General features: G+C 37.8%; 3 protein-coding genes across 14 annotated transcripts; all 3 read right to left on the bottom strand.

Annotated features, from left to right (window-relative positions):
* Nucleotides 1–5,905: 5,905 nt before the first annotated feature.
* LOC113313615 (protein RETICULATA-RELATED 3, chloroplastic-like) lies at nt 5,906–8,831 on the bottom strand. Of its 3 annotated transcripts, none has more exons than XM_026562408.1 (2): nt 8,509–8,831; nt 5,906–7,356 (listed from the first exon to the last, which is right to left on the bottom strand). In XM_026562408.1, exon 2 carries the CDS (start codon nt 7,262–7,264, stop codon nt 6,137–6,139), a length of 1,128 nt encoding a protein of 375 aa, XP_026418193.1. In that variant the 5' UTR covers nt 7,265–7,356; nt 8,509–8,831; the 3' UTR covers nt 5,906–6,136. The 3 variants fall into 3 exon arrangements, with proteins under 3 accessions (XP_026418193.1, XP_026418194.1, XP_026418195.1); XM_026562409.1 differs by having other exon boundaries at nt 8,557–8,831; XM_026562410.1 differs by lacking the exon at nt 8,509–8,831 and adding an exon at nt 8,377–8,394.
* A 181-nt stretch (nt 8,832–9,012) lies between these two features.
* On the bottom strand, nt 9,013–12,198 carry LOC113313614 (monofunctional riboflavin biosynthesis protein RIBA 3, chloroplastic-like). Of its 2 annotated transcripts, none has more exons than XM_026562407.1 (7): nt 11,911–12,198; nt 11,496–11,797; nt 11,205–11,368; nt 10,791–11,116; nt 10,562–10,691; nt 10,092–10,388; nt 9,013–9,410 (listed from the first exon to the last, which is right to left on the bottom strand). In XM_026562407.1, the coding sequence occupies exons 1-7, from the start codon at nt 11,970–11,972 to the stop codon at nt 9,147–9,149; spliced, it is 1,545 nt and encodes a 514-aa protein (XP_026418192.1). In that variant the 5' UTR covers nt 11,973–12,198; the 3' UTR covers nt 9,013–9,146. The 2 variants fall into 2 exon arrangements, with proteins under 2 accessions (XP_026418192.1, XP_026418191.1); XM_026562406.1 differs by having other exon boundaries at nt 11,205–11,426; nt 11,524–11,797; nt 11,911–12,197.
* A 10,405-nt stretch (nt 12,199–22,603) lies between these two features.
* On the bottom strand, nt 22,604–26,449 carry LOC113310327. Of its 9 annotated transcripts, none has more exons than XM_026558952.1 (6): nt 26,280–26,448; nt 26,007–26,163; nt 25,388–25,857; nt 24,783–25,204; nt 24,023–24,275; nt 22,604–23,551 (listed from the first exon to the last, which is right to left on the bottom strand). In XM_026558952.1, the coding sequence occupies exons 3-6, from the start codon at nt 25,493–25,495 to the stop codon at nt 22,790–22,792; spliced, it is 1,545 nt and encodes a 514-aa protein (XP_026414737.1). In that variant the 5' UTR covers nt 25,496–25,857; nt 26,007–26,163; nt 26,280–26,448; the 3' UTR covers nt 22,604–22,789. The 9 variants fall into 9 exon arrangements, with proteins under 9 accessions (XP_026414737.1, XP_026414739.1, XP_026414740.1 ...); XM_026558954.1 differs by having other exon boundaries at nt 25,388–25,846; XM_026558955.1 differs by having other exon boundaries at nt 25,388–25,756.
* Nucleotides 26,450–26,674: the final 225 nt, after the last annotated feature.

Genomic DNA, 26,674 nt, shown 5'->3' with positions numbered 1-26,674 from the left:
TTAGGTTGCTTGGTGCAACTAAAGTCAGAGAATGAAGGAAAAAGATTATGGCAATGATCATTGTGATCATTTGGGAAGAATCATTACTTGCGTACACTTAGGCGCAATTGATTCAAGTGAAATTTAAGCCTAATTCAGGGAATTGGCAAGAAGAATTTCAATTTACACCTAGATATTGATATATGACTTGCAATAGAGTTGAAAGCGGTTGCGACGCAACAACAAAGTTCAAGTTAGTAGGATCAATGACGAGGTAGTAAAGTTAAGTGATGCTGATGCTAAGGCATAAAAATTGGGTAAATATATTTTTTAAAGCCAACTAAGTTTGGTGAATTTCAGAATGGTTCTGAGAATGCATGCAAAAAATATTTAGACCAGTATAGAGTTTATATTTGGTTGCGTTCAACGATAACGTTGAACAAAATGGGTGGGGGAGGTCTATTACAGGTCTGGCTAGTGAAGCGCAATAGTGGCGCTTTACAGCTTAATCGACCTAGTCACTTCACATCCATGATGGCGCTGCACTGCATAGATTTTTAATCTCTAAGATTGCGGTACCCTGCAGGGACAGTAATGCGCAAAGATAACGCGACACTATAAAGTCAGTGGCCAAGTAATGAAGCTTATTGGCCGACACAATGAAGCTTCATTGAGGAAGACAAGACAAGGAAAAATTGACAAATGCAACATGTGATGTTGGAATTGATGCATATCCATGGAATTAAGCATGGCCAAAGCTTGAACAGTGCAAGCAAACTAGTTATCCAAGAATATGCATTACTATTGTCGAGAAATTGGCTAAGCAAAGCAAGAATGACGCAGATGAGCAAATAATTCATGGTGCATTATTGGCATCAGTTGGTAGGCATTTTGGTATAAGTTAGGATTAGCTTGAACATCCAAGCAAGTTTAGCTCAAGGCCATGGCACAGTGATGCGCAATAGTGGTGCATAATGACTCAAGTGACGGTTACAGACATTTATTGGATTTGCGAGCATGCCAAATATGCGAGACAAATTGGAAAGGTTATAAAGTGAGTTTGCTAACCATATTAGAGTGTCCATGACTGTTTGGGATAGGTGTGATGTTAGAGCATTGCTCAGTTGAACCCACCAAAGCGTTGGTATGTCAAGTTTGGTTATCATATTTTAGTATCAAAACTCAATTGGAATCGCTTGATTAAATTACTAGAGTCAACTTCGTTTAGGTTAAACTAGAAAGTCTAGGAATACTGAGACATACAATTATTATCTTGAAGACCTGAAGAACGTGAAGACGTATTGACTACAATGAAGACATCATCCTTCCACTTGAGGTTCGTGATACTGACTTGACTTGTTTTCGTTCCTATCCTTACTTTCAAGTAGTTTAAGATTGAAAACATAACATGCGAGGTTATATTTAATAGTATAGTATTAGAGTTGGTCATATTATCTTTTGAACTTCGTAAATGCGATATCCACACAATCTATGTAACTTGTTACTTGATTGTATATTGGATATAAACTATTTTTCATTACATATATTTAAAGGAAGTACATATAAGAAACTTGTTTGTTAATCAAAAAGAAATCAATAGGTGTTTTGGTCCGATTTTCTATGAAGATCTATTGGATAACCAATTCGACCCTAAGGTGGGAATTCTAGTAGAACCGATCTTAACTTATGTTGAGAGTTACAGTAGAACCGATCCCTACCTACTTTGGGATACATGGTAAAACCTATCCTAGCTTTTGTCGAAATTCTTGGTAGAACCGATCCTTACCTATATTATAGTGATCCCACTACAAATTGGATTATCAAGAACATCTTGGATCTCTAAGGATAAGGGTGATTTGGGATAGAGACGAATTATAGGGATAATAATAAGACATTGTTAGACAAGAAGTTGCAGAAGAATTTAGGGAAGATGATAAAGGTTTACATTATTCATTAGCTACCTCTCAGAGGTGTACAACAGTCCATATATAAGGCTGGACGACACACTACTGTCGTGCAGAGCACGAGCCACTCATATGATTAACAATAAATAGAACTACTAACGGTCTGGCTCATAACTAGATATGTCCTGCCCATAACCAAGATGGTCTGCCTCATGTAGGTTCATGAAAAATACTGACCTCTCCAAATCATCCTTGTCCTCAAGGATGTAAAATGTGAGATGACCTCGGCTGTAGAAGATATAGGTAAGCTCGTTTAACGGAAGGCGCTGTTGCTGCAGCTTCCTAACGGACGCCGGAACCGCTGTGACTCTTATGATCTCAACACAAATCTTCATAGCGACTGGTCTCCTCTTGTGAACTGTTGGAACCATACATGCTAGTGATTTCTTCTTCTAAAATAATTAGCGGAATCGAGCCACTGATGCTTATTATCTCAAGGTTTAACTAACCAACATATTCATAAGTCAGTTCCCAGTAAGTACTTAAAGAAGCATAATATTGGCCAAGGTTCCACCCAGTTACGAATAACTTTAAAAATGTCACTGCCACTAATCGTAAAAACACATATGAGAAATAAAGCTTCTTTACTATTACCAGTTGTTCGAGGGTGATGAATTGTGATGAGTTGAGGAGAAGCAGCTAACTTGATGAACAACTCTGGCCAAACCCATCCAAGGACTATATACCTTTTACCGTGTAGTATGTATACCGTAAATCCGTGTACTGTAGTGAGACGAAGCACCTGTACAACAACCAACTTGAACATAGTGACCATTCTCAATTTAAGCACCAAGACCCACAATAACTTGTCTCCCTCTTGTGAACAGTAAGGATCATAGCCTCTTCTACTTATTTTTCAAAGGTACACAAGCCCCTTATCATCAACACTCACAACTTGGTAGGCAGTGGTATAAATACCTCTTGAAACATGAGTCTTGGTTGTGGTCCTTCCTTTAGAAACAACATCGTTGTTGACTGTACAATCACCTTTGATTATGAGACAACCTTCTCCATTGCTGGCGAGTAACTCAGTTTCTTACCTTTCTCAGATGAAAAAGTCTTCAACGGCAATAAAACTTGTATATAAAATTGAAGCCAATAAGGATAGATCACACTCTTCCTAGCTCCACCAACAACAATCAAACAATTACCAAGGTAATAAGAAGAATCTGTCGCAAGACTTGAAGCACGAGCTGACATTTTCCCACTGCCATGACCATCACTAGTAGAACCTGAAATGAGTATAACAACCTCCAACTGAGTCTTTAACATATAATCATGCTCATTCCTTTTACCATCCTCGTCAACTTTTATAAACACTTCTTTAATTTCCACCACCTGGACAATGTCATTCCAACTACTACTTTCCTGTGGTTGACACACTCGTCTCCACAACAGGCAACAACAAGGATATGAGTTCTGTTCAAATTCACAAGTGTGAAGCTCAATCAACTCACAATGCAAATTTACCTTTAGGATGTTGTCTCTGATAAGAAAAGCTTGAGTTAGTTCCAACCTGTTGTAATTATTCTCTTATGTAATTAACAACAAATAGGAAAAGAGAGTAAGTTTTTGGTAAGTCTCTCTGATAACAAAGACATGGTATTATTTAGGCACAAGAAGCAGTAAAAGACAACAAGTAGCACATTAAAAAGGGCCTAAATAGAAAGGGAAGAAAAAAAATAGATGGTGGGGGTGACGTCCCAATTAGTTATACAAGTACACCAGCAGCTCCTGCATAGGGGTGTAAATTTGGCCAGGTTGGGCATCTTGACCTGTTTCTTAATCTAGGACAGGCCAGATAGGTCTGATATATTTAAAACGATTTTTTGGGGAACATGCTTTTTTGGGGTACCGTGATTTGATTAGGCCACCTGTCCCCTGTAATTATAAGGGGTGTCCTAAAGGGTGGAGATGACTGATTCTCCTTTAACCTAATTAAAATTATATCTAATTTAATAATCACCTAAACCTAATCATATACAAATCTGATCAAAAGTATCAAATTTTCTTCTTCTCTTCTTCCCTCTTTCCATAACTATCATTCGTGGTCGATTCATAAAATTTTCATCCTCAAGTCAAAATAACGGGAAAAAAAATTGATTGGTAATCATCGTCGATTCTCATATACCCATTACTTTTAGTTCGTTTTTGATTCACAAATTTGAGTAATAATGGTCAAAATAGTGTGAAAAACAAGTTACAAATATAAATTCGGCTAAAAAATATTTTTCTCGAACCCTAGTTTTGTGGCCGAGCTTTGGGAAATGAATAACACGAAAAACACTTCGGTTAGTTTTTTTTTTTGTCATAAATGCACTATTTTGGATTCGGTTAAGTCGCAAATATTTTCTCCTAACCGAATTCTTGTCTGTAACATTACTTGAGAATATGAGTTCGGATACCTGTTCTAGTAGCCGAACTTTGGGTAAATGTAGTTCGGCTATCGTTGCATGCAGCCGTACTTTCTGCAAGTGTTGTTCGGGTGGCTCTTTTGGTATCCGAATTTTCTGTCTGTAAAAAAAATAATTTGGTTCTGTTAAATCGCAAATATTTTATCCTAAATAGTAGCCGAACTTTCTGTAAATGAAGTTCGGCTACCGTTGCACGTAGCCGCACTTTCTGCAAGTATAGCTCGGGTACCTCTTCCGGTAGACGAATTTTCTGTCTGTAAGACCAAATTTTGGGCTCGGTTAAGTTGCAAATATTTTCTCCTGACTGAACTCTTGTCAGTAACATTACTTGAGCATATAAGTTCGGCTACCTGTTCCGGTAGCCGAACTTTCTGTATATGTAGTTCGGCTGTCGTTGCAAGTAGCCGCACTTTCTGCAAGTGTAGTTCAAATATCTCTTATGGTAGCCGAATTTTTGTCTGTAAGACCAAATTTTTTGGTTCAATTAAGTCGCAAATATTTTATCCTAACCGAACTTCTGTCTGAAACATTACTCGAGCAGAATATGTTATTCTAAACCTCACCATCACTAATTTTCTTAACTTAATCATTATACTAATTTAATTAGGAAAGATAATTTTGGTATTAACATAAATATTTGGATAAAGGGGTGTCTTCAGTTTGCTTCTAAATGTCTTACCAAAAGTAAAATCATGGTCCCCATAAAAAAAACGATTAATTGGGGTATACCGGAGATAATTTGGGGATATTTCACTGTTCATATCGGCATGGTTTTTCAATGTCGGGCAAAATCGGCGTGGTTTTTCCATGCCGGCATGAACAGTAAAATATCCCCAAATTATTTCCACTATACCCAATTAATCCTTCAAAAAAAGCATGGTCACCAAAAATAATTATTTTGAGGCCCAAAACCCATTCCATTAACCAGGCCAGGTAAGACCAGGCAGGCTAAACAGACTACTGGCTTTTTGTACTTTTAACAATTCTATAGTAACTAATCTGATTCCTATTTAGGATTTGGAGATTGAATGAACCATAGTTTAAAACAAGTTTAAGCAATTAATCTTCGCAATGTAGAATAAAAATGAAATCTTCGAAATAAGATTTTAATCCAAGATATAACCAAAGCACAAAACAATTTTACTCCGACGTAAAACTAAAACTCTTACACAACAATTTTACTCCGACGTAAAACTAAAACTCTTTGTAAGACTCAAAAGGGTGCCACGCCAAGTTGTTTGGGCACGTGCCAGGCCATGCTATTAAATTTTAGGAACAAACCAAGCCCGCCTATTTAAACTAACCAGTCCAGGCGTCCCATAACAGGCAGACTGGTAGAGGCAGGCCAAGTATTTTCGAGCATTAGTTACACTTACAGCCCTACTCTTACTAGATTTATCAAACTAGAAGGAAAGAGAAGTAGCAACACAGAGATAGAATATTGATATCACCAGATGAAACATTCAATTTCGCAGAAAGCTCATCCAAAGCATCCAAAATAATTCTTCTACTACAACGACAATATCTACGAGAGTTGGAGAATTTATATGACCTGAAATAATGTTTCTTATTATGAAAATGGCAACTTACTTTATTATTCCAGAGTAAAATCATCAAAAATAACACAATTGATACTGCAACTACTGTTACGAGAGAGCTAGAGAGAGAGAGAGAGAGAGAGACATTTAGTGTTGGCTTGATCAGAGTGATCCTAAGATGTACATCGCAACGTTTGCTGGATTAGAGATTCTAACTTGATCAGTGTAACTCACTTACAATTCATTTCTCTTCCACCAAGTTAACCTTTTCTTCAGCAGTTCCTGTTTCTTCCTCCACACCTTCTTTTATGCTAACAACTGGCTTCCCTTCGACCTTTTGAGATCCCGTCAACCTTGCCAAAGTCACAAAAGAAACTCCTCCAAGAACATTATTCATACACCTCAAGATGACAACTGAGCCCTTAAACACAACTGGAGGGAGACCCTTTGCTAACAAAAATTCGATCCCGTTGAGAGTTTGATATCTAAAGTTACTGCTCAAACCCATATGAGCCGCCCAAGTCATTGCATTCAAAAGTGTAGGTGGAGGCTTGTTTGGTGTCTCAAAATTAGGATCCATCTTCTTTCTCGCTATAATCAATCCATTCGAAATAGCAGTTCCAACAAGTCCAGCAGCAAACCCAACCGCAGCAAAAACAGCTCCTTTGTAAATAAAAGTCCCAAATCGATCGAGAAGAGTAAACATCCCGGGTTCAAACATATGGCTCTGTGGACAGCTGGCAAAGATGGCAGGAAGAGATGAAGATGCTGAACCCATTGTTGGGGCTAACAGATACATCAGAACAAAATTCAAAATTGATCCGACAACAAGAGTCGAGAAAACAAAATCCAGCTCGTTAAGCCCAAAATTAGGACGAGATGCCATATCACCAAGAACACATGCACTCACACCTACAATTTCTTCCATTAAAACCTTAAACGGGAATTGTGGATCGGCAGCAACTCTGGATCTCCATCCATTCAGTAAAAGCCCTAAAAATCCAAAACCAGATGCAGAAAATTGGTTGTCTGAATTGCCATCACCATCATTATTACGTCGACCAGAGTCCCCCCCTCCACCACTGTTTCCACCTCCTCCTGTGTTGTGATTACCAATCCCACTGCCACTGTTGCCACCACTGTCCGCGGATAGTTCTGCATTTACAGAGAATTCGGGCTTTGAAGATTTGGATTGCAGTAAAGATAGTGATAGATTAGCAGGAGAATGAGAGTTGAATGAGATATTTGATGGACTAGAAAGAGGGAGTGATGGAAGACGAGAAGAAGTTCGAGTTGAGAACTGAGAGTTCCCAGCAAGATCGTGTGGGTTTGATTGAGGAGAAAACCGAAGCTGGGCTACAGCCGCCATGCTGGCTAGTAGTTGTCCGGAACAGACCAGCTAACCTCTAGGCAACGATGGATGTTGAGACTAATAACCTTCTTGTGTTGCAAGCTCAAACCCTACAAAAAAGGAAAAGAAATAGTATTAATCAGGGAAGTACAACAAATGACAGCAAGTAATGTGATTCACAGATAAGCTTCACCTGCATAATACATGATTTTGACCAAAAACTGTAGAAGCCAATTAATCAAGTACCCACAATCTACTCAAATCTAAAAATAAAATAAATGAAGAACATCCTAGTCTAAATAAAAAGTTGGAAACTAGGAATAAAGGTGCGTAAATGTTGGTATAGTTGTGCAAAGAAATTTTTTGTATAATGAAATGAAATTGCAAATTCAAAAGGAAGAGACTAAACACATCATGTAAAGTCATGATCGTTTAACAAACAACAACCAATCAAAATGTCATGAAATACCATGTACGTCACACTGTAATTCAAAAGAAATAAGACTTGTCAAAGCTAATTGATCAGAGACAAGAAGGAATATGAAGAAGGCATACATACTTCCTTCAATGACTAGCAGTTTGACAAAAATTAAAAAACGTCAAAGAACTCAAATCGTTAGAGTCTATGCCAAAATTCATCATATGAAACCCCCAAAATTAGTGCATAAAGACACGAGTGAAGTTCACAGAAATTACATCTCCTTAATGGACCACTATTATGATTCATGGTCATTGACATAATAATCTAATAAACAAACTAGTGGTTTGAAAACCCTAGGTGGAAAGAATCAGTGGTATTAATAGATTGCAATTTATCTAAACCACACAAGTCATATAAGAAATCAATTGGACCACATCTAAGTGCTTATCATCCCCGATTTCTCAACAAGGGTTTATAGCAGAAATTGCATCAAAATTGAAGGGGACAACGGGTTCTAACACCTAAAAATAATCATACATCAAAATAAACATCTACATACAAAATATTGAAATTATAATCAAACATCACAACTGCAGGAAATAAAATACAGATTCTAAAATCATGGTTAGAAACAACAATCTATAGAAATCAACAGAGATTCTAAAATCATGGTTTTGAGGTAAATGAAAGATACTCTTTGATTCAGCACCTAAAACCCTAATTTGTTCCAAGGAGAGACACAAACTAGATCTAAAACTAGATTTTTATAATAATCAAAATAAACCAAAATGTGAGAAACTTAAGAAGAAGAAGAAAAAGAAAACTGAGTGGAATTTTATACCTGAGGGTAAAGAAAAATAGAGGAGCACAGTGAAGAACAGTCACAGACCTTTTTAAAGGGTTTGGGGCATATTATGGCCCACGTGAATCTAGTAGGGAGGCAGGCAGCGGTAAGTTTTAAGTCCGACAGTTGCAAGTCCCCCAACCCGAAGGGATTGCACTTGTACGCGTTGGAGGCCAGGTTCATAGTTACACTAAATAGTCCTTGTGCTCGGAGATGCTCTTGTTGTTTGGATGTATGGTGGACGACGATTTTCGGAATTTCCTGATATTATTTCAGCACATGAGAAATGTGATTAACCCAAATCTCTGGATCACTTTATGACGCACACCACTGATTTAGGCAGTATGCAGCTGATGAACACTCTCATAGAGGAGACTGCTACGTCAAATTCAGTAATGGATTTGTCATTGCCTTTCAAATGTGTGCTGCAGTAGTTAGAATAGGAGGCTGGCTCACTCTCACATAAAAATCTAAGAATTTGTGAGTTTAATTAGTCGTGTATTGCTGTGATAGAATCTAAGTTTGACAGTTGCATTAACTGAATAGATAAGTGTGGTCCAAGTACAAAAATGAATCTGTAAAATTTTAACTCTCTTTTATGAGATTGCCTCATCAATTTACAATGCACTATGTGACTATATCTCATTGTCTTGTTGATCCTGGTCTGTCACATTTATATCAGGGTCACGAAAACTGGCTAATGCTCCAGACAAATCAGATGCATAAATGTGACCCATCTTGGTACGTTTAGTTTCCAAGTATCTTCTGTTTTCTTCGGTTATAGGTGTGATTACTGGAACTCGCTCCACCACAGCTAAACCGTAGCCTTTTAGACCAGTAAATTTGGCTGGATTATTGGTCATTAATCGCATGGTTCGAACTCCAATGTCCCTTAGCATCTGGTAGTAGCAAGAAATGGAACAAACAGTTACTTAGCATCTTTTGGTTTGAGATCATAAATCCATCTTCGATTTTTAAAAGACTAGGAGACCATCCAAAAAAATTGGTTTCATCATATGTAGCTTCTATCTATCAATCTGTAAACACAAATCTGTCTATTGTTCGTAATTTTCTTTAAAACAGATGCAGCCAGCAGTTATCACCTCAAGTTTCAATTGTCAAAATTGTTTGCTTCAAATATGCATTTTCCTCTAGATTTTAAAGTAGATAAGTGGCTTTCAGGGTTAGCTTGTTTTCAAAACCAAGGAATCGGCAAAAAAATGTCGCAGCGATTTTGTTGGGATTATTAATCCCACATTGTTGGGCAATCTAAGATCCTGCGATTTATAATCCCTAAGGACCTCTCCACCCATTGCCAATTGGTTTTGAGTTGGATGTCCGTATTCTAACATGGTATCAGAGCAGGCTATTTACGTCGAGTCATTTGACCGCGACTTTACTCCGCGTCACCCGATTTATTGTCCACGTGTTAGACCCAACGAGGCTACACGTGAGGGGGCGTATTGAGATTATTAGTCTCACATTATTAGTCCACTCATTGTCAATTGATTTTGAGTTAGATGCCCGTATTCTAACAGATTTCAATGGAAATGATACAAAATGGTCTTAGTGAGACTAACCTGGGCTCCTATTCCGTAGTCACGAGCATCGGCTGCGAACCCAAGTTCCAAGTTAGCTTCAACAGTGTCATGCCCTTGGTCCTGCAAATTGTAGGCCTGAAGTTTGTGACCTAAACCAATTCCTCTGCCTTCATGGCCACGTAAATAAATCATCACTCCGCGGCCAGCCTGCTCGATGATTTCCATTGCCAAAGATAACTGGTTTCCACAATCACACCTGGCTGATCCAAATATATCCCCGGTTAAGCACTCCGAATGAACCCTTACAAGAACATCTTCCCCATTTTCTATACTTCCCTGCCAAAAGAATGAAATAAACAGAAGATCCACTTTTGCTTGGGAAAATCCAGCACACAATCACGGGTGGTAAGAAAATGAGATTGCTGCCGAATTTAGTTTGTGATTGTTCTCTGTGATCCCAACTAGTTGAAGTATCAATCCGAACATAACCAGAATGGATTACATATTACCTTTACGACAGCCACATGCTCCATTCCATCTAACTTTGAACGATAACAGTAAGCCTCGAATAGACCCCATTTAGTTGGTAAACGGGATACACCAGTTCTTTCCACCAATTTCTCTCTCTTCCTTCTATACCTGCAAATAAATGACGTTGAAGTGAGTGAATTGACCTGGCTGTGAACACCATTACATCCTTCCCTGAATTTACAAACAATGTCCAGGATCAAAACATACCGGATCAAATCAGTAATCAATATGATTGGTAAACCATATTCCGCTGCCAATTTCCTTAAATATGGCAAGCGGGCCATGGAACCATCATCAGCATCAATGATGGCAGAAAGAACAGATACATGTCGGAACCCAGCCAGCCCAACCAAATCTACCGAAGCTTCTGTATGGCCTGCTCTACTTAGAACCCCTCCATTTCTATACTTGAGCGGAAACACGTGACCTGGCTTTCTAAAATCTTCAGCTTTAGAATTAGGAGATGAAAGTGCAAGCACAGTTTTCGCCCTGTCTGAAGCTGAAACTCCACTCGATACACCAACTTTTGCATCCTGTGAAAAAACAGAAACTTCTACTAAGAAAACTAAATCATTCGGCTAGTTCTTATAAACCCAAGAACATCTTACGTAATGAGCTTACCACTGTGATTGTAAAACTTGGGGGAGCAGAATCCTCGTCTTCGCCAAAAGATGACATCAAAGGAAGATTTAGCCTTTCAAGATCGTCTTCTTTCATGCCTACAGATATGATCCCTGACCCATGTTTAACCATAAATCCCATGGATTGAGTGTTTATTAGAGACGCTGCCATGATAAGATCTCCTTCAGTTCCCTCATTTTCATCATCTACAGCAATTACAAACTAGACCAGAAAATTCACAAAACTCTTCACAAATCAATAAAGTAAAAGAATTATGCCCAGAAACCAAACTTATGATTGGTGAGTTCGGATATCCGACCTTCCCTTGGCGTAACGCGACGAGTGCCTGATCAATGGAAGAAAACCCATCTGTTGGGCAGTCGGGATCACCTTCTGCATCACTAACAAAAAAATCAACAGTTTCTTGAGTGATTTCTGCCTTTAAAGTCTCAAAAGGAAGGGATCCATTTTGATTTTCCTTCGTCAGAGAACTTTCATCAAATACACTCCCTGTGAACCCAACTTCTCTACACCAAGAGTTTGTCTTGATTGGTACTAAACTCCAAGGCGCCACAAAGTAGCGGTTGTTGCAGCTGAAACAAACATGAAGACATCAATAAATTACTAAGAAGAATAAAAACAGCTATCGATCAGTCTGTTTGGTATACCAATAATTCTATTCTTCTAATGCTAAAATTATATGTACCTGGAAGAATTAATGAATTTATGAGGAACCAATGGATGATGTTGAAGCGAAAAACAATCCATGAAAATGATAATTTACTGTTCAAAACTTTATAGGATTCAGCTCTCTAAAAGAAGTGTTTTATTAGCTAGCATGATCACTTTCAAAGGTAACAGACTTTCCAATCTGTGGAGTTGTTTGAAGTTGAAGTGATCAAAACCATACAAAAACTCATCCATATATAACAAAAACAAACAAAAGAAGAGAGTTATCCAAAGAGGATTAGATAGATTAGTCAGTACTGTAGTGAAGGCAGAGACCACACATAATCAGCATGGTGGCAAATTAAGTTGCTGAGAATTTATACTCACTATATGAGGTTGAAATTTGTCTACGTTGATTAACAAAATGGAGAACGTTAGTCGAGTATTATGATTAATTTCATCCAGAAAAAAAAAAAAAAAAACTAAAAAAGAAAATGTTGGGAACAAGTTTGGAAGGTTCCAAGATCTATATCTAACCGAAAACTTACATGCTTCATAAAAACAAAACAAAAAAAAAAAAAAAAAAAAAAAAAACTGAAAACTTACAACCACTGTCAGCTACCATATTTTCTAGGTACTTTTTCATGCTTATTTTAACTAAAAAAATCTAATATGGATTTGAAAAATAATTTACTTTAAAGGACAATTTGATATAAGTACGAGTTATTTAAGAAACTAATGTATATGAAATCGGCCTATTATTTTGAAACGGAATGAGCAATTAGTAATTGTGTGGAGAACACTCTCATTATTATTATTATTATTATTTTTTATTATTTTTTATTATTTTTTTTAAAGAGGTTGAGAAATTTAGGCATGATGTTTCTTTTGAAGACATGGTGTTTGGTTTTGGCGTTCTTGCTTTCTCCACTTTAGGCGAACTTAGTGAAGACATGGTGTTTCTTTTGAAGAGGTTGAGAAATTGTATAGCTAATTATGATCTCAATTACAAAATAGGTAATTCTCTTTTTTATAGATTAGGTATTTCAATTCAAAAAGGTGTAGGGGCTCAACTTGTTGTTAGGTTGCCCTCTATCGACATTGTACCTTGTATTTGATTATTTTGTTAATAATAATAATATTTTTTTTTTAAAATAAAAAATAATAAAATAATAATAAAATAATAATAATAATCAAACTTCTTCTTTTTTTCTCGTTTTCGTCGAAACTTCTTCTTTCTTTCTCGTTTTTTCTCGTTGAATCCATCAGTTTCCAGATTCAACCGTACTTCTTCTTCGTAGATTCACTTAGGGTTTTTAGAGAATCGAATTTCTCAGTTTATTGAGTGTGAGTTAGTTGAATCAAGGAGTTGATTTGATTATGGTTTGCTTTGATTGAAAGTGGTGTTTCTGTGTTAGGGGGGTTTCTCTGTTGAGATTGATAGTTGTGTGATTTTGAAGGTGAATTCGTTATGGGTTTTGTGGTTTAGTTGCAAGGGAATCAAATAGCTCTCCATCCTCAGAGTAGGGATTTGAGTTCTTGTTGTTTTTCCAGCATCAGTTTTTGGAAATTTGAAGTGAAGTCTTCCCTGCAGATTCTATTAGGGGTTTCAGAGTGTGAGGATTAAATTATTTGTTCTGTAAATCTTCTTTGCAGATTCAATTAAGGGTTTTGAAGTCTGGTTTCTCCCAGGTTAAAGAGGGGTATTTCTTTGGTAGTAGTCAGAGCTAATTGGTGTTTTGAAGCTTCCGTTTGGTGTTCTGTTACTCTTCTTTGTTGGTTCAATCAGGGGTTTGAAGATTGATTTTCTCAGTTTGAAGAGGGGTTTTTTCATTGGTTGAAGCAAGAGTTTCAGTGGGTAGAGATTTCTTAAGGAGTTTAACCACCACCTGAGTTCTATAAGTGGTTTCTTTAACCTGGTTTTTCTTTGTCTGTAAGTGTTGTTCTGATTTCTTAAGAAGTTTAACCACCACCTGGTTCTGTAAGTGGTTTCTTCACTCTGGGTGTTTTTTTTTTATCACAGATTTTGCTTTGGGTGTTTATTATCACAGATTTTCATAGAGGTGTTAGTAAAAATCAATTTTGAGCTTTGATATTTTGTTGTTGTGAAAGTGGTTGTTGATACAGCAGTAGGGGTGTGTGGGTCCAAGTTTCAGGGTTAGCACATTATAGTAATTGGTTTAGTTTTATGCTTTGTGAATGTTTCCACATAATTAGAAGTGTTGAAACTCCAATTGCTCACTTCTGTTCTTTGAGAAAGGTTTAGTTAAGCAGTTTCTTTGAGTATTTTGTGTGTGGGGAGTTTCCTGTAGAAATTTGAAGGTTTTGTTGTAGTAAGGGGGTTTTCTCAGTGGGAAGGTATTCTTTGAGCAGCTTTGGAAGTTTTCCTGTGAAGGTTTGTTTTTTTTTTCTTAATTAGTGGGTCAATGAATGGCATTTTAAGTTTTCGATTGGGGTTTGCCTAATTTGAATCCTTAATCTCCCATTCCTTAACTCCTAGTTGGCCATGTTTCTTTGTTTTGTAACTGTGAAGATTTGAGAGTTTGTGAAGGTTATACTGTTGAAATAGTCTGAGTGTGTTTTATCTGAAGGAGGTGTTTTAGTGCATATCAGAGTTTCTTGTATTTCAAGATCAATGCCTACAACTCGATCTGCAACCTCATACACTCCGAGAATTCAACACATAGATGAAGATGAAGATGAAGTCGTGGATTTTACATCTCGTTCGTCGCCGTTGCCTCAGACTTCATCCACCTCATCTCAGAATGGTAAGGTTCCTTGTATCTTGAGTACTGACAAACTAACCATGACCAATGGTGTACGTATTCAGTGTCCTTTCAAAAAATTTGATGGGTGTTCTAATGGGACTGGTGGTAATGGATACAACAAGTCGGGTTTTTACATGCATTTGCGTGATAGACATCTACCAAATACAGAGTGTCAACATGCTTGCAGGGAGAGAATCAGATCTAGCAGAATAGTTTATGAAGCTTGGGAACGAACACTAAATCAGTTGCAGATGTGGTTGTGCGCGCCATGTATGCATATAAAGGCTTGGAAGAAATCATGTGCGTCTCATGTAGGTGATGTCACTGTTGGACCACTTACTGGTAATTCTGTGGAATTTCTCATTCATGGAATTGTGAAACCTCTTGAAACCCCTGACACAATTCCATCAGTTGTGCGAGATGACGTCACAGATGTTGTCCTCAACTTAGATTTACTAAATCTTGTTTATCAGAAGCGGTTCACAACCATTGCTAGCATCCCCCCACCATGCAGGCTTCATTTTTCAAGGACTTTAAAGATCGCGTTGGATAAGGTATTATCTAATCCTACAGATTTAGCATCATGGTTACATCTTTTATTGTTGCCAATATGCACCTTAAATCTTTATATGCCTAAGAACTCAAGGGAAGAGAGGGTTGGAATTAGAAAGAAGCTTCAGATGGATAGTATCCACCAAGCTTTGGTTCAGTGGAAGGAAAGTGGTGGGTGTGTTCATCTCATTGAACAACTTTTGGTTGAATCCGAGAAGAGGCAGCAAGTCTGTAAATCAAACAAGAAGAAGAAGTCTTCTAACCTTAATGTGCAAGCATGTAAGAAGAAATTGAGTCAAGGATGTTACACTGCAGCTGTGAAGGTCTTATCCTCCGATGGTATAGCTCTGGACAATGCAGACACTCTACAAGAGCTTATCCAAAAACACCCAAATGCTCCACCACCATCTATCCCCCCTAAACCAGTTGAAGATGCTGCTTTGTATGTTGATTCTAAAGTTGTCCTTGATGCCTTGAAGAGTTTTCCTAAAGGCACGACATGTGGCAGAGATGGGCTTAGGGCTCAGCATCTCTTAGATGCTTTGAGTGGTGCGGCTGCTGCTATGAGTGATGAGATTTTAACATCCATTACGGGGGTAGTCAATTTATGGTTGGCTGGACAATGTCCATCTGCTTTAGGGGAGTACATTGTGAGTGCTCCCTTAACTCCTCTTCTCAAGCCTGGAGGTGGGATACGACCAATTGTTGTTGGTACAATTTGGCGAAGATTATGTTCGAAGCTAGCTACTAAATCTGTTTGTAAGGATTTTTCTTTATATCTAGGGGATCATCAGTTCGGGGTTGGGGTTTCCTGTGGAGCAGAAGGTATTCTTCACGCTACTAACAGGCTTTTGGAGATGAAAGGTACACAAAATACTATGTCCATGCTTCTAATTGACTTCTCTAATGCTTTTAATATGGTTGATCGAACCAAGTTAATTCAGGAAGTTAGACTTAGATGCCCTAGTATCTCCAGATGGGTGGAGTTTTGTTATGCATCTCCAGCAAGACTCTATTATAATGAGGTTGTACTTTCATCTGCTTGTGGGGTCCAACAAGGGGATCCGTTGGGTCCTCTATTATTTTCCTTGGTTCTTCACCCTCTAGTGAACATGATTTCAGGACAGTGCAAACTGGATTTTCATGCATGGTACCTTGATGATGGTACCATTGCTGGTGATAGTATGGAAGTAGCTAAAGCGTTGTCGATAATTCAGGCGGAAGGCAGTAGCCGTGGGCTACATCTTAATGTTCGCAAGACAGAGTTATTTTGGCCCTGCGTTGATCCTAGAATTCAAGCTGACGGAGTCTTTCCAGCTAACATTAGTAGACCTACTCGTGGTGTTAAGCTGTTGGGAGGGCCGGTGAGTTGTAATCTGCAGTTTTGCAGTGACCTTGTGAAGCATAAATTGATAAAACTTTACAACTCATGGGGTCTGTAAAGCAATTACATGACCCGCAGAGTGAGTTATTACTATTACGTAGTTGTGCAGGTGTTTCAAAGCTGTATTTCAGTCTGAGAAATACCCAACCTGAGGCTCTTCAACAAATTATTTCTTGTTATGATCGTCCCTTGATACAATTTCTGCAGCATATTGTTACAGGAGATGGTGCAGGGTTTGGGCTCCTTCAACAACGTATTGCTACGCTGCCAATGAGGGATGGGGGTTTGGGAGTTCACACGATAGAAGATACGAGTAAATACTGCTTTCTTGCTTCTTGTTATCAAACAAGAAACCTGCAGGATATCATCCTTAATCTTCCACCGGAATCTGAGATAAGCCTTTGCTTTCAGCGTGCCTTGTCATTGTTCATGCAGGTATGTGAGCTATCTTCTTTCAATATCAACACTATTGCCACACGTCCTATGAAATCTTTGGAAATACAGTATTTTGAGGTTGTTAAGAAAGATATGCCTTCCAAATTTGTTATGTCAGAACATGATACTATACTTTGGCAAAGCAATAGGCTTGATCACGCTCAGGATTACCTCAAAGTTATACCAATATGTGGGCTTAATCAGACACTTGGACCTCGTCAATTCAGGGAAGTTGTTAGTTATAGACTTGGAATACCTATGTTTAATACTATTGATGTTTGTGCTTGTTGTAAGAGGAAAATGGATGTTTATGGTGATCATGCTCTTCATTGTGCAAGTAAGGTGGGCGTAAAGTTTAGACATGATTTTGTTAGGATATTGTTTCGGATATATTTTACAAGGCTGGAGTTCCAGATAGAAAAGAGGTCAATCTTGGGCTCTCATCGTATGATGGTAAGGATTTGAAACCGGCCGACATTCTTGTATGTAATTGGGTTAACGGTCAAGATTTTTGTTTTGATGTTACGGGTGTTTCACCTTTTTCCGGTATTCATGGTCGAACTTTCGTTCCGGGTGTCGCCATTTCTAATGTTATTTCACGCAAGAGGGAGAAATATTTGGATAAGGTATCTGCTCATGGGTTTGGTTTTGGCGTTCTTGCTTTCTCCACTTTAGGCGAACTTAGTGAAGACATGGTGTTTCTTTTTGAAGAGGTTGAGAAATTGTATAGCTAATTATGATCTCAATTACAAAATAGGTAATTCTTTTTTTTATAGATTAGGTATTTCAATTCAAAAAGGTGTAGGGGCTCAACTTGTTGCTAGGTTGCCCTCTATCGACATTGTACCTTGTATTTGATTCTTTTGTTAATAATAATAATAATAAGGATGTTCTCACAGCGCTTAAAAGCTTCCCTAAGGGAACGTCTTGTGGTAGGGACGGCCTCAGAGCTCAGCATCTACTTGATGCTATGAGTGGGCTAGTGCTGCTATCGCTGATGACTTGTTGCAGTCGATTACTGGAGTGGTGAATCTATGGCTCGCAGGTAAATGCCCTTCAATCCTCGGTGAATTTTTTGCCAGTGCACCTTTGACGCCATTGCTCAAACCTAGGGGTGGTTTGAGACCCATTGCGGTAGGGACCATATGGCGCAGATTATGTTCCAAATTGGCCGCCAACTCGGTTTGTAAGGACCTGAAATCCTACCTTGGCAGCTACCAATATGGTGTTGGCATTCCATGTGGTGGGGAGGGAATTTTACACTCTGCAAATAGATTGCTTGAGTTGCATGGATCCGATAACACAAAATCTATGTTGCTAATAGATTTTTTGAACGCTTTTAATCTTGTTGATCGGTCCACTATCATTAGGGAGGTACGTGCACGATGTCCTAGCATTTCATACTGGGTGGAATTTTGTTATATGAAACCCGCCAGGCTATATTATCGAGATCACCTTCTCTCCTCGACACAAGGTATGCAGCAGGGTGACCATCTCGGTCCCCTATTATTTTCCTTGGCTTTGCACCCGCTCGTCGAGAAGATTGCAGCTAACTGTACTCTTGATTTTCATGCTTGGTATATGGACGACGGCACCATAGAAGGAGACACGATGGAAGTTTCCAAAGCTCTGAAGATTCTTCAAGACGATGGACCAGGCTACGGGTTGCATCTGAATATTTCGAAGACGGAGTTATTTTGGACTTCATATGATCTGAGAAGGGATACTGATAATGCCTTTCCTGCGGATATTGGTAAGACTAAGGATGGTGTGAAACTGCTTGGCTGACCAGTCAGCTTAGATGCGAATTTCTGCAGCAATACAGTGATGCATAGGGTAGATAAAACCGTTCAGCCTATGGACAAGATTCAAGAGCTGCATAATCCTCAATGTGAACTCCTTCTTTTACGCAGTTGTACTGGGGTATCGAGGTTGTATTTTGCTCTACGCACCACTTTCCCCACGGCGTTACCGACTGTTGCTGACCGCTTTGACGGTTATCTCATGCAATATCTTCGTCGCCTTGTGGTCGGAGATGGGGCCGGTTTTGGCTTGGTCCAGCAGCGACTAGCCACCCTTCCCATCAAAGATGGAGGTTGTGGTATACTTACTATGTCAGATACTATGAAGTACTGCTACCTTGCATCTCAGGCACAGACCCAACATCTGCAGAATTCTATTTTGAACAATGATTGGGTACCAGGAATGCCCACCGCAGTGAGGTACTTCACAATGGTTCTTCTCGCTGCCGGTTGATGGAGTTGGAAGTAACCAGATTGACGTTGGATAAGTTGTATGGGAAGGATAGAATGTTATATTTGAACATTACAAGGATATGAGAAGCTGATGCGCCTTGATTACACAAAAAGTTAATTCACTTCTTTCCACACAATTAACTGGTAATATAAAAGTTAGGAGTTCGTTCATAGATTTTCCAGTTGTTGGAAGTATAAAAGGGAGATTTTAAAGTTGTGAGAAAATAATAAAATTGATTTAGAACAATAAGAAGAAAAACGATCAAGGAATCCTTTGAAGTCGCTGAAAAGAAATTAAATTAAAGGGTCATGTTAACTTATATCCCTGTATATAAGATAAGGGATATTTAATACTCTACTTTTTACCTTGTACTCAGGGATTGTTCATTAAAAGTGCAAAATTCTCGGTAAATTGAGATTTATTTACAGATGAAATGAAAATTCATGTTCCACCCTTACCGATTAATGATTATTAAATATTTTCTGCTATACTGACCACCACGATTAATCCGTCGTAGTAAGCTTTGCTATGACAATAATACATTCCCCACACAGTCCCCGCCGAATTAAAAAATCACCAAATGTTATTTCTTTCCTGATCTGAGTTTTCTTCGTCTAACTTCCCTTTTCTATGCCTTCTTCTCTGTCTTTTTTTCCGGCTAATCTTCATCTTAATATGTATGATAATCGACAGATACTCAGACGAACCATAATAGAAATAAATAAATAAAATCAATCTTCATTAAATATGTCAAGTAACAAACATAATGAATCCGCCTTATTTTTACCCTGTTTGAGGATTTGTTATTCTTCGTGGTAATTTTCCACTTTCGATAGAACTCAATTTTGTACCGATCTCTTCATCTATAATATCACCATCGTCCGTATCAAGATTAATCAAAATTGGATCATTGGATTGATAAAAACTATCACCATCATCGACATCAAGATCATGTTTATTACTCAAGATTCAAAACGTAAGAAACCGGTAGCAGTGCTTGTGGAGAAAAAGGAAAAGAAAAAAACTCTAATGAAAATTGAAAATCAAAGTTGAGCTTGTGCAATTAAAAAATAAAGAGAGAGTCTGAAGATTGATAGACTCGTTGGCTAAAAGACTCCGGGTCCCACCGTAATTAAGGATTAAATCCAAATTTTTATACAATTGCAAGGGCAGTACCGAAAACAATGTATTTTGATTTATCCTATATTAGTTACACTAATTCTGATACGAACTTGTAAAATCAATGCAAGAAATTAGTTGTTTACTAGTCCCTAACCTGTATACAGGTATACAAGTTAACAAAACCTTAAATTTAAAATATACGTTTATTTCTTGTCACCAACCATAAAATAGCAATAAGCTCTACTATCCTCGGAAAGTGCTCGACTACCAGATTTTATCCAACTAACCCACTAAGAAGTAGCGCACTCAAGATGTAAATTAGTCGGACGCTTTACATTATGTGAATTAGGTTGATCCTCGCATCAGAAGCATAAGCTCGGCCTGCTTAGTAGTGTCGTCTCTATACAAAATCACTTAACAGAATCCCTCTGTCAGATTTTGCGATGTACTTGCTTGTGTAAAGAATTGAGTGACAATTATACTATCACACAACCCAATACTAGTAGAAGGAATTATTATTAATTTGGTTGATTTGAATGACCAATTAAATAACCCAATAATAATTTATATTGAAAATAATATATACAATCGACAAGAAAATTAAACTCAAAATAAACTTTAAAAAAAAAATAGAATTTCATTATTCAGGATTTCGAAATCATCCCTAATCAAAGAAATAATTACCTAGACATAGTACAAGTGTACAACGAAAGAAATTTTTTTTATAGAGAACTAATGTGAAAGTTATATCTAGGTCCCCCTTCCCTTTTATATAAGATTCTGTAACCTCCTCTTAATGTCTATCCAACTAGGAAACATGGTAATTATCAAGTATTTCCAATTCTTCTTGATCTTTATCTGATCAGGATACTTAACCTCCTTAAAATCAGTCAAAAACCTTAATTTCAAGTCCATGGCAAGCCCAAAACACATCCTTATTTTCTCTTTTCGCACTGGCCTAAAACAGGTTCAACATAAACCAAATCCGGTTTCACCGTTTTGCTCATAAATTCTTCATACGACCTCGGAATGACCTCATCCTTTTTGTGTTGTCTTCGTATTTTCGTTCTCTTCAAGATGATGATAAAAACTTATAGGTTCGAATGAGTCCTACTTATATCTATGTTGTAGTACAGTGGTAAAGTCACTGGGTGATGATACCAGTGACCTGAGTTCGAAACTCGCCAGCATCAAATTCTTTACCGATCAAAAAAAAATAAATAATAATATTTCGCTTCTTGGGAACTAGACACTTGAATACACATAGTACTTCACTTCCTAGCACTTTTGTAGCCTTTCCACATACTTTTGGATGATTCACCTAATAAAAGACATAAAATAGAAAACAATCATAATACAAGGTAATACGCAACAAATATAGCTAAAACAAGTATGAAATTGACCCTCAAAACATACAAATTAAGCACTTATTGAATTCCTCCACACTTGGCTTTTGCTAATCCTCAAGCAAACTACCTAACCAAACTAACATACTCTAAAATACAACTCCCTTTTGTTGAGGAGACGGTTACACTTAGCATATGCAACAAGCCTTTGAACCCCTAGATGTCCCTAGTGGACGAGTTATTTATAATCCCATATGGTGTTGAAGAATCTAGGAATGATATTAAACAATATCAATGGTTGACCACTTATTCTTAAGCTATTGGAGGAGTCACCCCGTAAGAACCCAATTGCTTTGCACGAATTTGCACTCAAGCGTACTAAAGTTCATATATAAGAATTCAAAGCTCTACTCAGATAGTTGTAATAATGGACAACGATACTCATAATCTATCAAGATTCGGTCACATGAATATATACAGAAGATGAATATGGAGACAGTGAAGTCGTAATAATAGACAACGATAACTCAAAATCTATCAAGGTTCGATCACATGAATATATATATAGAAGATGAATACGGAGTTACTGAAGTTTGCGCATGTTGACTAAGGTGAACGGTGTTTCCCAGAATATATGTATGATTTCGGTGCTATGATGAATCCTAATGGAATGGATTGAGATACACACTGGTCTTAATCCTAATTCTAGTATCAACTCAGCTGGTATATACAAGGGCCCAATGGTCGTATTGAGATGAATGCCTGCGTTTTGGCTGGGGTGGTGCTAAGAAAAACAAAATTAATTCTTTCTTGCAAATGTTTTACTTCCTAAAGTGTCGAGTCTCTTTGAAGTCGATTTAACGTGAATTTTATAGAAAAAAGGCAGTTTTTGCTCATTATACAATAATACACAAGTACAGTTTTGTCAAAAAAACAAATCACATATTCTGCAACATTTGGCCTTGTCCAGACTATGTCAAAATAGACGATAGACGGGATTCTTGGAGAAGCTTAAATTTTCAATCATTTTACAGTCCTCGTACTAAATGATAATCACAAAAAATCAGTCCTCGTATCTTTTCCATGAGGACTCCACAAGCGAGGTGTAAGGACAGAGTAATGATCAGGTTGAAAAACAGTAGGTACTCTAAACAATCCAGTACATTCGATGGGCATCTCCGTTACATCCGCAGCCTTAATAGCCAGAATAGGAATGTCTCTTGCACTGTCTACCAGTCTTCTATGGCTTCCCGAAGGCAGCCTACTAATTTCCTGGTTTAGTGACAATTTTGCAAGTCGTAATGACTCCAACACATCCCCCAAGCCTTTGGTTGCTTCATGATGAGTTGCTAGTTGGAGTTCATTTTGCCTCCCTGTGGATCCTCCTTTGCTGGAAGAGCTTCCACTTGTGTTAGACGTAGGGAAAGCTTGTGATAACTGGTTCTCAGATGACCCACACGAAGTTGGATTGGACGAATTTCTATCCGGCCAATCTAGCTCCGGCTTTCCATTTGCTTTAGCTTCTGTGTATTCTTGGTGGTGAGAGAATGAAAATTCAGAGTAATCAGTATTTAACCCCTTTTCCATTGAACTCAAGCAGTTGGACTGTTGATCCGAGCACCCCGCGTTTAGGACTGAAGTAGGCATGAAACTTTTAGGAAGTGTTTTGAATTTTTCCTCCCCGCTGTGGGAAACATCTTCTGGTTCCGTTGTTGGTCTGATACCATTAGATAGTGTGGCACGTTCAGCTTTCGTGGTCTCTCTTTCTTCAGTCATATCTGTGACATCTGACTGATTCCAAGGTTCACATGAATCCTATTCAAGATGCAGAGTCATATCTATAATTGTTAGTATCTAAGTTTAGGTACACCAAGAACATGTTCACATTTCAGTTAATAATTTTAAATTGGTCAAGATGGATAGGAGTACATGCTTATCAAAATTAAACTTCCAAGAATGGATCTAACAGCCTCTGTAGATGGAAACAGACACTAATTCGAAGGATACTGTTTCAGCTATTTAATGAACAGAGGATTGGGATAACAACTTCGGAATGACAAATCAAGAAAAGGCCTTAAAAGGAAAAGCGGCTAGCTAGGTATTGAATCATCAGAGAGTGTCTGCAATGAGGTCTTGCAGTCCATTCAGAAGCCAAATATTCCAGAAAACGTGTACTTGGATTACTAGTTGTCTAGTTTCAAAAGGAAAAGCATTCACAAGAGTAAGACATTCTTTTTAATTAACTAAGAATTACAATAATAAAAGAGAACAATGAGTGTGACTTACCGGGGTACAGCTATTATTCTCCCGGAATTTCTCTTCCCATTCCCTTTGAGCATTTTCTTCGGCTTCATAGTGACCAATGAGCCGGGCCTGGTTTTCAAGTGATCTTTTCATATCCAGATCCACAAAGACTTTACCTTTCAAACTTTCTTTTAAAATTGCAGGCTTGTTGCTCCCACTGGAAATATCTCCAAACTCGGTATCGGTTCCATTTTCTTGCAGTTGGCAATCATCCCTTATCTCAGCCAAAGCTGATCTGGCAATAGAAAACTAAGGTATGAGAAATGTGAATCATGTATGTGTGTTGTGCCTATAAGTTATAACTAATATGAGAATAGGTTGGACATAACCAAAAAAAACAAAAATGCAGCCAAGTGAAAAAACAATCAGTGTGAAAGAATGACATAGGCGGTTCTCAGATGCAACAAGCACCCCTACAAGTTGAAGTAGAGAGTACAGCATAGGGGTTACCTACAATACATGAATCAGACAAGGAACTAAAGAGATGACCACGTTTAACCTACATCAAGGAGTCTATGTCATTTTCCCTCACGGATAAAATGAATGCGATGGATCAGATAGTTATACGAAATACACCAGCTAATAATCCTCTTAAAATTCATCATTTGTTTTGTGGGTATATCAACACTGTATCAGTGGCCTAAAGACATCCAGAAGGTGGACCACTGTTTTACACATACTGAAAACTTTCCGAAGAACTTGAACAGGAAATAAAAGGAACATAGAGAGACTCTAAAATCACCTTGTTTCCCTTCGCTTCATCTGCCGGCAAGATTTACCTAACAGTTGTTTAGCAGAAGATCCACCAATAGAAAAGGACCGGCTCCTCCTCCTAGTCTGACTACTGTTTTTTTTCTTTCCAAGAGAACCTGAACTGCCAGTGCAGCTTTCCCAAGAAATGCTTCTATCAATAGAGTGAAAAGATTCACGATCCCAGCCTGACTGTCCCTCTTTTTCTTTTCTCTTTGATTTCAACGTTGAGAAACTTTTCTCTTCCGTGAGAGTTTCACAAGCATTTCTTTCCTTCACCGAACTCGGATCCAATTCATCAGAAAAGTCACTAATCTCATTGCTCTTTAAAATTGAAAGTACCACCTCGACAGCCTTCTCAGCTTTCTTCCTTCGGAGACTCACAAATCTCAGTTGCCTCTCCAGTTCCATTACCTATTGCAAATTGTAAAATCGCCACATGAAATTGAAATCAGACTCGGGACTTGCATAATCAAAACAGATGCAGCTAAAAAGAAACAGTGGATATGAGAGAAGTACAAAGAAGCTATACTATATAGACCACAAAGTACAGTCAATTATAACAACAAACGGCTAATGTAGATTTATAAAACTAACCCGTTTTGCCAATTCTTCAGCTCTTTCCCTCACAGTTTTGGATATAGACCTTTCAGATATCAACTGAGACCGCAGTAATTCAACAGCCGTCATAGATGAATCTTCCATAACAGTTCTTTGGCTGAAAATATATAGGACAACTTAGCTTGAACCCATCCACTATCTTTATGTAGAACCAAATACGCTGAAACAGAGTCACTGACTAGCTCCACACATTGAATGCTAAACCATACAAGTAGCTAACTTACGACTAGCGAACCATCATTAATCCAAAACCACAAAATCAGTTTTATAGACTCAAAGCACTATTATCACCATGTCTTCATAGCATTACTGAGTCAGCCCCCATTGAAGTCCCAAACAAAATTCCTAGAAATAACAAACCCTTCATCTTTTACATACTTTATGATGCCCAGACACAACAGAACATAATTTCATACCAAAATGACCTCTTTAAACCTGAAATGAAACTGTATACTAACAATTCATTGATTAACACAAAAGAATCGAGAAACAAACGATAATCCTAATCCCAAACATATTAATTTGACAAATAAAGGTACCAAAAATTTCAACACATAAAAGGAAGTAAAAAACATACATTAACCAGTCGTCTTACCTCTGATTTTGGTTCTTGATAGAAAATTACGCACAAATAGAACCAATAAATTGATAAATGATAATAACCAAATTCTTCACCAAACTTTTCTTTATTATCCGATGATTATTATCTTAAATATCTGTACCTGAACATATCCCAAACTAAGCAAAAAATGCTTCAAAAAAAAAAAAAAAAAAAACCTAAGCAAAATTAAATACGGCATAACAGAAAAAACAGATCTAAAAAAAAAAACTTCGACCTTAAATTCAATCAGTAAAAAGGAAACCTTACATTAAAAATCGATTTCCGTTTGATAAATTTCGGATGAAGAGCGCGAAGTGGAAGTTGGGGGAGTGTTTGGTTTTGGTTTTTTAGCGTTAAGAATAAGCTGAAAAGGAACCTTCTTCAATCTTTCGATCTTTGAGTCCAACTACATTGTAATCGAATGTAATAACGTCATTAGCTGGTGTATTAGGTCAAGTCTTACTCTATTTCTCGGACTATTGAAATAGCAATGAGCCTGTGCTTACATATAGACACGTCTTAGAGCATATCCTATGGGTAATCCCCAAATGAAGACTAACTCTTTCACATGAAAGAGGACTCGTTCATATGAACGAGTGAAGTCACTATGGGCAAAATGAAAGGGAACACTAAACGGGGAACTTTCACCCGTTAAAAAAAAA

The sequence above is a fragment of the Papaver somniferum genome, chromosome 9 (assembly GCF_003573695.1).
Source record: "Papaver somniferum cultivar HN1 chromosome 9, ASM357369v1, whole genome shotgun sequence".
NCBI classification, from domain to species: domain Eukaryota; kingdom Viridiplantae; phylum Streptophyta; class Magnoliopsida; order Ranunculales; family Papaveraceae; genus Papaver; species Papaver somniferum.
This window is presented reverse-complemented; position numbering and strand designations above follow the sequence as displayed.